This window comes from Pleurodeles waltl, chromosome 10 (genome assembly GCF_031143425.1).
Source record: "Pleurodeles waltl isolate 20211129_DDA chromosome 10, aPleWal1.hap1.20221129, whole genome shotgun sequence".
Lineage (NCBI taxonomy): Eukaryota > Metazoa > Chordata > Amphibia > Caudata > Salamandridae > Pleurodeles > Pleurodeles waltl.
Genome location: NC_090449.1, coordinates 242,704,981 through 242,717,913, shown reverse-complemented (window position 1 = coordinate 242,717,913; position 12,933 = coordinate 242,704,981). Strand labels below are relative to the sequence as shown.

General features: G+C 45.5%; 1 protein-coding gene across 8 annotated transcripts in view; it reads right to left on the bottom strand.

The window, feature by feature from the left end:
• The window catches only part of EEF2K (eukaryotic elongation factor 2 kinase), a 199,976-nt gene that overhangs the window by 135,416 nt on the left and 51,627 nt on the right, over positions 1 to 12,933 (bottom strand). For all 8 annotated transcript variants that reach the window (XM_069210301.1, XM_069210302.1, XM_069210299.1 and 5 more), the window contains 2 exons: positions 10,184 to 10,244; positions 8,762 to 8,799 (listed from right to left, as the gene is read on the bottom strand). In XM_069210301.1, the coding sequence (XP_069066402.1) occupies positions 8,762 to 8,799; positions 10,184 to 10,244 (99 nt within the window). The remainder of the gene's footprint in view (positions 1 to 8,761; positions 8,800 to 10,183; positions 10,245 to 12,933) is intronic.

The window sequence follows — 12,933 nt, the reverse complement described above, 5'->3', positions numbered from 1 at the left end:
TTAAAATTCTATTTCTCTATCTATCAGCTGCCTTTACTGTGAGTAGTAGCGTCCTGTTCTTCCACAAGGAGCATATTGGCACACAAAGTAGTTTTTCTCAGTGCCAGGAATTACTGTGGCAATGTTGTTCTTTGTAGACAAAAAAATTGTTTGTGCTTTTGCCAATGCTTGCAATGGTGAGGGCCTAGCAGCTCCCACAACAATAAAGTGTTACAAAAAACATGTCAGAACAAGACACACAAAGACACTACCAAAAGACTGTCAACCAATGTCAGATTGGATGGTTTTGCCAGTGCTTGTTTATTTTCATGTTTCCCATAATCTTGTTGAAAATGGTTACACTGATTTTCTATTATGAACATTTTTTTAAATACTAGCATGTACCAACACATTTTACTAAATAATGCTTCAAAGAAATAGTACCTATAATTTCACAGTAATTTAGCAGAACTTTTTTCCTATTTGCATTTTTTTCTGAACATTTTATGTCAAAGCAAAGAATCATCAGTCTTGCTTAAAAGCTTTCATAAACATCTGCATCTAATCAGACAGCATTCTGGGAGCATTATACGTAGCCTTATATTCTTAAACTTTTCAAACGTGTGTACATTTTTTTTTTTAACTGGAAACACTGTCAGTAGTGCAGTGTGATGTTACAATGTTTATTTAGAGTGCCCAACCTAGTAATAAAGGCTTTGCATTAATGAACCATAAATACAAGTTCGAACAGCATTAACCTATAGACACAAATATATTACTTCAGCTGCAGACAGTTCCATTCCCTGTAAACCAACAGTCAAAGGGTTTGTGATGCAGGGGGTTGGATCTACTTGTCCCCGGGACAAAATAAACAGGAAAACCTGTTGCCCTTGAGCCCAAAGAATATGTCCTGGGCGTCGGGCTATAGGAATTCCACACCCCTGAATCGGTAATCAGCAGAGGCCATCAGCTACCCAGGTCCTATTTTGCAGACTGGATTACTCCGTCCCAAATGTGACGGATACCCCACCCGCCGAATTACGAGTCCATTTTATCCCATGAAATTTGTAATATGGCGGGTGGGATATCTGTCACATTTGGGACAGAGTAATCCCCTCCGCCAAAGTCGTACTCCGGCCCTTAGTGTGCTGTGCTGCTGGACGTTATTCTTTGACTCTGGAGTCACAACCTCACACTAAATCCAGATTTGGTGGTGGGCACCATTTACAGAAGGTGTGTTCCGCCACTGACTTTGCCTTGATGAGATCAGGTGCAGATGGTTGATGAATTCCAACCTATTAAAGTACTGAGCCAAGACTTGACAATGTGGGCGTGATTTGTCTGTTATCTACAATTGGTCTGTTTACCACAGCTCCTAATGTCTATTTTAGTGCAATGACTGGGAACTGGAATACAACTCAACTTTATAGGGAAATAATTTGACCTAGTTTTTGTAACACATTGTTTCAAGGTACAAGCTTTAAAGGTGGCATGCAGTGAATACAAAGAACTCTTATCAATCTCCCCAACCCTTCCCCAACAACGGACTCCTCCAAAGAAGAGTCAATTTGTGTATCTGCTTGTTGAAGTCACTAGAGCAAGAGACTCCTGTGGAATCATTCTGGCAATGGCCATTTCTAAACACACTGAACGTGGTGCTTGAACTGGATGGGGACTGTGGATCAGAGTTCATAGTTTGCCACATTAAATCCTAAGTGCTACCAACAAAGTTTATGAAATGGTAAAAGTAGTAATAATACATGGAAAAATGACTGATCTGAAATGGTACAAGCTGCTCCTGCATGTCTCACATTCCTGTCCTGGATCTGGCCGCTTTACCATAGACTCACAAATAGCCACTACGCAGGCCCATCATGAACAAAGTAAGTATATGAGGGCAGCAGGGTTGACAAGCTCCCCGAATATTAAACCTACTTTTCAAGCAGCATCGGAAAATGTCCAATGCAGCATTAAGCACAGAATAAAAAGAAGTGAGAATGCTGGTTTTAAAATGCAAAAAAATGCAATCACTTACGAAGTATGCACTGCTGTCTCAACGTGATACAGAAGTGTATAGTATGTTTCACAAGGAAACCACGGATCCAGAGTCTAAAGCAGGTGACAGAACTGCTCTGTGTTTATTATGCTTAATTAAACATACATTAAAAGTTGCTGCACTTTCCTTGCTGCATTTCTTTCCACTGCTTCAAAATTAATTTGGCCAGTTATAGGTGATACACACCGTGTGTTTATACCACACAACGCTTCTTTTCAGGGCCCTGACCCACAATTCAGGGGGTGTCTGTGTAGCACACATTCTGCTTTCAGAGGCATTTGTAAAACCTGTGCAAATATCGGAAGGGCATTACCACTCGAGGGACGCCTAGAAGGATGCAAATGACCTCCATTACATTGCAGAAGTATATTCCATGTCACTTGTCTTACAGTGTTATTAGCCTGTTCCGTTATTCGCCTCAATCCTTTTACTTTGTTTTTATTAACTTTAAAATGTATATTTTCACTAAGCAATCTTTGTTTTTGACCTGCCCCCTGTACGGACATTGAAACATCGAATTCGGTGTATTTTCGAAATCAAAATGAAGGGCAAAACTGACCAGAAACTAGAACGGTGTAGGACACAAGCTTGAGTGTGTAGCGGTAGTTTGGTGCAAAACATCTTGGGTTTTAAGGGTCTGAAGAGTCATAAATTCAAGCTAGAGCACTACTTTCGGCGAGATTAAAGATAAATAAAAACAGGATTAATGTAATAAGAGTGTGTGGAAGGTTTGGAACAAGATTACAATTGTTCTGCGGCTTTAACTGCTACAAACTAGCACCCAACCTGGTCGCTAAGAACAATCGGTGGTTCGGCCTAGTGAATGAACACACAATAACCACAGATGTAAAGGTATACAAGTAGAAATACTTCAGGGATTTTAGGGACTAGGAGTAATTCATGCACTAAACGTTAAGAAACAGTGAGTTTTCCCCCGAGGATGAGGCACTTGATGGCTAAATGGTATTCAATGTATGGCCAAGGCCATCGTCCTTGTACCGTGAAGAGTCCGCCTCTTTTCATGCTATACCTGGTCACATGAAAAATGTCCAAATCAGAGTCACTAGGATTACTGCACTGAGATCCAGCCTTCTTAAGGACAAGATAACGAATCGCATCAAGTTGGGGTACTAGTAAGGCCTCTTAATAGAGCTTCAAGGCTATATAAAAAATAAAGTTCATTAATCAGGACTATGGCCCTCATTACAACCCTGGCAGTCAAAGACCTCCAGGGCTGTTCCGTCAGAAGTACCACTAACAGGCTGGTGGTGCTTCCCATGGAATTACGACCGCAGCGGAAGCGCCGCGGTCGCACCACCGGGACTGGCGTTTTCCCACTACTTTGGTCCCAGCGGTTTCCCGCCACTTTGGTCCTGGCGGTTGTAATCCCCCAGGGCAGCGCTGCTTGCAGCGCTGCCCAGGGGATTACGAGCCCCCCCTCCCGCCAGCCTTTTCATGGCAGTATGAACTGCCATGAAAAGGCTGGCGGAAAGGGGAGTCGCGGGGCCCCCTGCCACGGCCCCATGGAGCTTTTCACTGTCTGCATAGCAGACAGTGAAAAGCGCGACGGGTGCAACTGCTCCATTTGGAGCCGGCTCCTGTGTTGCAGCCCAGCGGGGATCTACAAATGGCCACCGTGGGAGTGCGGCCGCATTGGTGGCCGCGCAGCGGATACAAAAGTTGTAATGAGGGCCTATGTCTAAAAATAAAGTTGACTGGACAGTAACTTTTTTCAGCACAGTTTACTACTTCTGTTTCCCTTTTTTGTATAAGATGATTATTATAAAGAAAGCTTGCTGTCTATGATTGTTTATTATAAAACGCACAAACACAGATCCTACGGGTAGAAGAGCACTATATAAAATGTTTTTAAAATAAGCTATTTTACTCAAGAGTCATTGTAGGAAGCTGGCTCTGCATACACTATATCAAAATGAGAGATAGTGTGCACAGAGTCCAGGGGTTTCCCAGAGGCTTGACAGAGGCAAAAATAGATAATACTAATGCTCTATTTGTGGTAGTGTGGTCAAGCAGTTAGGCTTATCAGATGGTAGTGTTAAGCATTTGTTGTACACACACAAGCAATAGAAAAAACATACGCTCAATTACTTAACTCCAGACCGATAAGATTTTATATAGAAAAATATAATTTTGTTACTTTATTACTAGAACCACAAGATTCAGTTCAGAAGTAAATACTGTTGCAGGTAAGTACTTTGCATAGACATCAATATAACTTTGTTTCACTTTAGTCAAATAAACAGTTTTTAAGAAAACATAGAATATCTATTTTAAAAGTGGACACTGCATTTTCTGAACAGTTCCTGGGGGAAGAAAATAAAAGTACAGTTCTAGAGGTAAGTAGACTACTTACAGTGCAAGTCTCCAGGTTATAAGTAGTCTACCATTGGGGGTTCAAAATAACCCCAAACACCCACCACCAGCAACAAGGGGCTGGCCGGGTGCAGGGGTCAAAGTTGAGCAATTTTAACGTGGGCTCCTATGGAGAGAGAGGGTACTCTGAATTCGGTCTACCAGCAGGTAAGTACCCACGGCTCGGAGGGCAGACTAGGGGGGATTAGAAGAGCACTGGAGGGGCCACAAGTAGGCACCAAACATGCACCCTCAGCGGCACAGGGGCGGCCGGGTGCAAACCAGCATCGGGCTCCCAATGCTGGTGTATGCGGGGACCCCGGGGGTCACTCAGGGGCTGCAGGCGAGTTCCAAGGGGGTGTCTCAGGCACATCACCGGTCGGAAAGGGAAGAGGGCCGCCTGTTGATTGTTGCTGCACCGGGTGTCGGTTTCTCCAAGGCCTAGGGGCTGAGGATGCAGTGGGTCCTTTGGCATCTGATATCTTCGTCCGGAGCTTTCGCAGTCAGGGAGGTCCTCCTGGACACGAGCCGTGGGCGTTGGGTTCAGAGTGGTCAGGACTCACGCTTCTGGAGTCCTTTGAAGAGATTTCTTCTTCTTTGGACAGGGCCACTGTCCACTGGAGTTTGTGATCCTCTGTGATGCAGGTATTCCACTGGAGGTTTTTCAGAGGTCGCTGGACCTGCAGGATGCGTCGCCTTTTTTGTGAAGGTTCTTTGAAGCAGGAGATAGGCTGGTAGGGCTGGGACCAAGTCAGTTGCTGTTTCCTTTCCTTCTTTGCTGGGGTTTCAGCTAAGCAGTCCTTCTTCTTCTTCTTCTTGTGAGGTCATCATGAATCTGGTGAGCTGGGTTCAGGGAAGCCCTTAAATACAAGATTTAGGGGTATGGTAGGGCTAGGGGCAGTAGCTAATGGCTACTGTCCCTGAGGGAGGCTACACCCTCCTTGTGTCCACTCCTTTTGTGGAGGGGGCACATTCCTATCCTGTTTGGTCCCTGTCCTCCAAACCAAGATGGAAGATTCCGCAGGGAGGGGGTCACTTCAGCTCTGGACACCTTAGGGGTGGTCCCAGCTGATGTGGTCACTCCTCCTTGTTTTTCTTAAGTTTCCCGCCAAACTGGTCGCACAAAGTGGGTGCTTTGTCCGGGGGCGGCATCTCCACTAGCTGGAGTGCCCTGGGGCACTGTAACATGAGGCCTGATGAGGCGTGAGCCTTTGAATCTCACCACCAGGTGTTACAGTTCCTGCAGGGGGGAGGTGTGAAGCACCTCCACCCAGAGCAGGCTTTGTTTCTGGCCTCAGAGGGCACAAATGCCCTCTCCCCACGAAATCAGAAACTCGTCTGCTAGTGGCAGGCTGGCACAGACCAGTCAGTCCTACACTACAGAAATGGGTAAAATACAGGGGGCATATCTAAGATGCCCTCTGTGTGAATTTTTTAATAAATCCCACACTGGCATCAGTGTGGGTTTATTGTGCTCAGATGTTCGATACCAAACTTTCCAGTATTCAGTGTAGCCATTATGAAACTGTGAGTTTGTTTTGACAAACTCCCAGACCATATACTTAATATGGTCACACTGCACTTACAAGTTCTAAGGATGCACTTAGACATTGTAGGGGCATATTGCTCATGCAGCTATGCCCTCACCTGTGGTATAGTGCACCCTGCCTTAGGGCTGTAAGGCCTGCTAGAGGAGTGACTTCTTACCTATGCCACAGGCAGTGTTTTGTGGGCATGGCACCCTGAGGGGATGCCATGTTGACTTTGCCTTTTTATCCCCACCAACACACACAATCTACAATGGCAGTGTGCATGTGTTAGGTGAGGGGTCCCTTAGAGTGGGACAACACATGCTGCAGCCCTTCCCTAGTCACAGGGCCCTTTGTACCACTGGTACCTTTTACAAGGGACTTATCTGTGTGCCAGAGTTGTGCAAATTGTGGAAACAATGATACATTTGTGGGGAAAGAACACTGGTGCTGGGGCCAGGTTAGCAGGATCCTAGCACATTCTCAGTCAAGTCAGCATCAATATCAGACAAAAAATGTGTGGGGGGGTAACTGCAACAAGTGCCAGTTTCCTACAGTCATTAATTCACAAACTACTCTTACAGAAATCCGCCAGCCCCAACTACCGGCTCTAGCTCAAATCACACCTCATGGAATTACTGTTAATAGTATGGGCACTGGTCGATAAAAAAAATCATACAATTATCTGAAATCTAGGGGAAAATTAAGTCATTGGGCCTGTGTGATTTTCCATCACTATTGTTGTGAACGTAACCACACTGACCAGGATCAGCTGCAAAGTTTGCACCGTGACCTCTTGCAGACTCGCAGGAGGTCAATTCACAATTCTCAGGTGTGTGACTTGTATCACGAAAAAGTTACAATGTATCTTTGCATACAGTGCATGTAATTCACAGAGCCACAGTGTATGAGCAAGTGCATAATAAGTGTGCGGTACACAATGCATGCATTGTGCCAATACAGGATGAGCAAATTAAGCATAAATCATCAAAGTATAAAACTCCAATGCAAATTACTGAGCATATAAATCACAGCAAGCACAATTTACAAATAGCAAGTAATCGTATTTGACCATCCCAGCAACAGCAGTAAACTGTGCTGGAACACGGGTGTAAATTATGTGTTGTACAAATCTTATTTTCTGTTAAGAAGGGTTGACGTTGGACTGAACAATGGGAACAATGGGGATGCTTTCTAATTTTACACTGTGTTTTTCATAAACATCTGGTAGCTGTGGGCTGTAAATTACACCCTTTCTTTGTTCACTTTCTCTCTGTTCTGAATGAATAATTGTGGGTTCAAGCCTGCAGGGCTATACAAGAAAGAACATGTGTCTGCGGTCTGCAGATTTCACAAAATGGGAGCCAGGCAGAATCCTACAAGGAGAAAATGTGCTCAAATAAAAAACAGTGGACGACACGGAAACCCACGGTGACACCTGTGAAATCACGGCAAATATCACATTTAGCAAATGGTGCCCAGATTAAATATGCTGCTAAGAATAATTCACTTGGGAGCAACTTCTCCTAAACGCTATTGTGCATTAACCATCAAGAAACAGATTCAAATTAACCCGCTCTCATGACTGTGGGGAAAAAAGATATGTACACATGTGTGCAAATAAACCGTGCACCGCAGCATTAATTATTTTCTTTCGTGGTGAAATGTATCACAACAGTAGCCCAGGACACGCCCCCCTCTCCTCACGAAGAAAGGGCACCAGGGCTGTGCCACTAACAGTGACAGAGAGGGCACTGCCAGAATAAAGACACGGCCATTGTTACTCCTCTGGTGCCATGGTTACTGGGGCACCAGGGGAAGGTGGCTGGATGGCAGTAAGGAATCTCTGGACCCCGGCGAGGTTCTCACGGATGCATGCGTCGCTAGGTCTCAGGGGGTACAGGGCACTTGTTTCACTGTTTACAGCAAGGTGTCTGGACACAGTAGGTAGGGTACAGGTGCTAGGTTGCCCACCGGGGAGGGGTATATAAGACATGAGTGAGGTGGCCTATGGAAGGTGGCTCGATTATACGAAGGAGCTGGTCCCTGAGGGTGAGAGTGTACGGCGACAGGGCACTGAGCCTCTATAAACCACGGCACTGGTCACCAGCCTAGTAACGAGGGTGAAGAGTATGACGTGCAAATGTGGAGCCTTCCTGTGATCAGAGCCAGCAGTCGCCTGTCTGACTTCACCCCGCTGTGGACAGGTGCCCGATGGCTGCACCAGTGGGTTATATGTGACTCTGCTCACTGTTGGCATGGGGACTACAGCTGCGGGGAGAACTCCCTCCGGATGCTGCTGGCAAAAGGGCATCATCGGATTAACCATACAAAACATTTCCAAATAAAGGATCTTTGGTCATGGCATTCATATCTGTTGGCAGCAAAGCGGTGACTAGAGGGAGCACCCGTCGCTATTCCTGCCTCCACCCCACTGGTGCTGCAATAAATTAGACAGAGCCCCCCAGCATATTTTTAGAGACCAGCCCCTGGCAGAGACCCAACAGGAAAGTCCTCACTTAGAAACTTGGGACTGAAAGAGGCGAGACACATGCAAGCCGCTCTGCTCAGGGAGTCAGCACCTCGGTCTGTGCAACAAACATGTGTGCATCAGTTCAGTCATAAGGCCAGGACTAGCTCCGCAGTGGGAAAGTATACCAACCCTCAGCCACTAATGCAACAACAAGGGGCACTGAAACAGAATGCACGGACATCAACAAAACCTCGAGTATCCCACCATCCACCAGGTTTGAACGTAGACAGCTGTCTTTCTTCACAACCACAACACATGTAGGCGGAGGGACCCACAACTGCAGTCACTTACGTTCTGAAGCACTCCCTCATTGCGCCACGACCAAAAGGCTGGAAGTAAAAAAATCAAATTCACATTAAAGCAACTCGTCAGTTTCTGCTTTCACCATAAATGAAACAGCCAACGTTAAGCAGATAAACGTCGCACTTATTTTACAAGAGTCTGGCAGGATGTATTGTATCTCACTGACACCCCTCACTCCCCCCCAGCGATTCCCTGCGTGCTCTCAAGAGCTACAAGTGAGACGTCACGTGCAAGACATGTATTCATACTCTTTTTAAGAATAAATCTTAAGATTTGTCTTTAATGGCCTTTCCTACATGACAAGTAACCATGCCACCCCACAGATCTGCACAAGTCATGGCTGTAGTGTACCAGCCCCCCACTTTCTGCCATGCACTCCTGGCTGTGCTCATGAAAAGGCTGCTTCTGCTCAAGCCAATCGAGGGATTCAAATTCAGGGCCCTCTGACCTCCAGTGCACAGGCAGAGCACAAATATGTTTTACTCATTGTCTGGTAACTTGAGCTTATATCTGATTAACTAAGTACCCCTGTCATCTGCCTCCCTGCAGACACGTACACCCTGGAAGAGTTAGTACACAAGGAAATGTTCTATCGAATCAAAACGGCCATAAATTGGTCTTTAAAGAGTAATAATTCCAGGAACCCTGAAAGACGGCCTGTACTTGTACGTGTTGGCAGGCTACCCTGCTTGGCACGGACTTCTACCCTGGGCTCAACAGTGAGGGAGGGGTGGAGTCACCCCGTGTCTTTCTTTGCAGTCTCTGCACTCCTCTGCCTGCTCATCCGCTTCTCCCAGGATAGAAGGTGGGGCAGGCTCTGCACAGGCCAAACAATGACTTATTGAGGCATTTATCGAATGCCCATGTGTGGAAATGACCACTGTACGCATAACACGTCTCCTCTGCACAGTCTGCAGGGGCCATCTCTGAAGCAGAGCCCTGCACAAGGAGTGTATCCTGCCCACGGATTCACAGCTCAGCGTTTCATATGGAAAGCCACCCTACAAAAATGAAGTGCATCACCTAACCAGGCTGGTTTCATAATCAGCACTGAGGGTTTCCATTGCAACCTACTCGGTCTTCTGACCCCTTCCTATGTAAGCCATAGAAACCATCCTGCAGTGCAACACACATCTGCGGTGTTGTAGCTCTTAAAATATATCTATTTCTTTTATTAGGAAACCTGAGGATCTGAGCCTTGCAAAACATCATGATATCCACATGGGATCAACTGACAGACAGTAACTCAAAATGGAAATATGTTACACTATCTTTGGTTATCCCAAATACTTCACATGGCTTCAGGCCCTGTGCATCACCTCTGGCCACCTCCGCGTTGCAGCATCATCACAGCTTTGTACCAGTCCTCGGAAATTATGTTAAAGAATTTACACAAGTCTTCGTGCTTACCTGAGCTGCCATCTTGATAAGAACTTGGTCTTCGACCCACTGCCCACTGACGGCATTGTACCTAAAACGTTAAAATGGATTCTTGTCACTCAACCATAGAAGGAATGGGGCCATTTACACGGCCAGCAAGACATCATAGCAGTTTTCAGCGACAATGAGGCCCACATTATACCTGGCTGTAGCACTATCCTTCAAGGATACCGCTCTTGTCATTCTATGAAGCCTGGTGTATCGAGGCTCAGGATTACCATATCAGAATACAGCAGACTTGGAAATTCTGGACCTGGAGACAGAGGACCTGGACCCTGAGAGGTGCTGCCCTGGCCTCCCCCCACCCTCCTGCTACACAATAGGGGAAGCAGCAACCTGCACTCCCATTGCACTTCCGAGCACCACGGCCCTGAAAATAACCCGTGCGCCCACTGACCATCTGTTCCAAACAGGTTTTAAATGGGGGTGGATTTGGAACTGCTATTTCCGCAGGAATGGGTGAAAGGGATGTTAAACTGGACCTGGTGTTCCCAGGACTACATGTTTTTCCCCACTCTGAAGGAAATACTTTCTAATGCATGGATTTAGGTGGAGGGGTCCCAGCTGGAATCAGAGATTCCGGCCTTCCAGTATCCCCACACCTAAGCACGGGAATTCATGAAGGAGTATATGTTTTAGGGGAACCTGTTTTTATAGCAGAGCTCACATAGTTTATGCATTTCCAGTACTTTTGGGGTGCCAAGAAACAACTACATTCAGGAGGAACACACAGTCAATATTTGCCAGCAGTAAACCTTAGAAATCTACTGCGCACGAATTACTATTTACCTTGTATCAAAAAAATAAATAATTCATCCAGTCTGCTACCATAGACAAGGTGCAAAGGGTTTAAGCATTTATTTGTTGTGTGCCACAGAAAATGGTACTCTCTTTTTACCAGTTTCCCGCCATATTCTAAATTCATAAGGATTTGAACATGGCTATTTTATTTTTATTTATTTTTTAACAGAAATTCGGGTGAAAAATTCCAGCTTAGCCAAATCTTGCCTAAATGTAAAATTGTCAGGTTTTATTCATGACAATTGAGTAAATAATAAAAGCAACGGTTGCAAAGACAGCGTGCGGTGTACTTTCACCAGGACCAGTGGCTAACTAACCCCTCACCCGGAATGCAACCGCTCATTGTGACTTGGACTTTTCTTCTTTTTGGGGTCATGGTCAGAGAGTCCATTTCCAGCTCTCACGTGCCAGAGCTCGCCTTCCTGAGAGAAATGCGGAGCACTTGGAAGGGACTGCCCCGGGGTCGGAGGCTCGGACCGGGGTCTGCACACGAGTGAGAGGCCGAGCTGTTCCAGGCCTGTGGGACACATTTATAAGGCGGTGAGAAACTGAGAATTATAGATATACAGACCCAACTTCTATTTATATAGACGCGGGGGGCGGGGGGCTGAGGGCTGATGACTAGAGTACGGATGCAACATTGGCACCCTTTTCCTCTTACGACTGCTCCTAGTGGGCCAAAAAAGATCCACGTGTTCCAGCTGCCCCGGTGCAGGCTGACCGAGACTCCGGGGGGTGGACAGTCCTTCAAGAGTGGGAGGGAGCCTCCTGGTGTCTCGGGAAGTTCACCGCTCACTGTGGAAGTCTGCCCAGATCTGCTGCCACAAGTTCACTTAATAACAGGGGCGCAAAAAAAACTTTCTTTCGAGATTCATCAAATGAGCAACAATTTGGAGAGCGTAATAATAACTGCATTTACGGAGCTTTGAGGTAAAAAGTTATATAAATAGATAATCTTCCCACGGAAGTGCAGCCTCTCTTTGGGTCCGCTGTAGAGGAAGAGCACTTTTAGGGGAACTAGCCTTCTTTAAGTGGGAACTTCAGTCTGTACGGGGGTTGGTACGTGTTTAGGGCTGTCCATCGTATTTCGGTAGGAACAGTATTTCTTTAGGTAAAACTGGCTTTCTTATCAGGGCCCTACTTCTTGTGGGCATACATGTGTGCATGAGTATGTACGTAGGAGTAGTGCATTTTTTAATATTACTTTTGGATTCCCTTCTTCCCCTTTTCCTCCTTGTATCTCAGAGTTATGACAGCTGATTAATTATACGCTTCTATTACATTTACTGAATTCACACTTTTTTCGATTGTAAACATTTCCCTAAATCTAACAGCTTCTCTTTCAGTAATATTATTGAAAATATACTGTAATTTTTTGTTCTAAATGACTTTAGAAATTATTTTCGAAAGCGCAAGCTCGAATTACTTTTATTCTTTTACTGCACCAATTCGGTATGATGGATTTTAACAAAAACACTACTTGTGTGCAGGTCATTTGATGGAAAGTCTGCATTGGTTAGAATGGACATTCCTTTTTTGCGCTTAAATACAGTCCTTTTTAGCAGCCCAAAAAACTGCCAGTTATCGCTCAGTTACCCAGATTTGCATTGATGCTCAATGTGCTTCAGATGAAAGTTAGAAAGTGTGCCTCTTGTCATATTTTCAATTTAGGAAAGTAACTAGATCCAACGTAACAAATGTGTATGCCTATCAAGCCAAGCTTTGTGAAAGAGTGGTGTTTTGTAGGCCAGTATCCATGAAAAAGCACACTTCGTGGCCGAGGCAGTGAGCATGAGCTGGCAGAAGGACGAGAGGGCAATGTGGCTGAATCAATCAGAGAAGATGATTTGTATATCAGAATAAACAACAAACGTCATTCAAACGCACAGCACGGCACTCAGGTTCATGATGAAATGCGC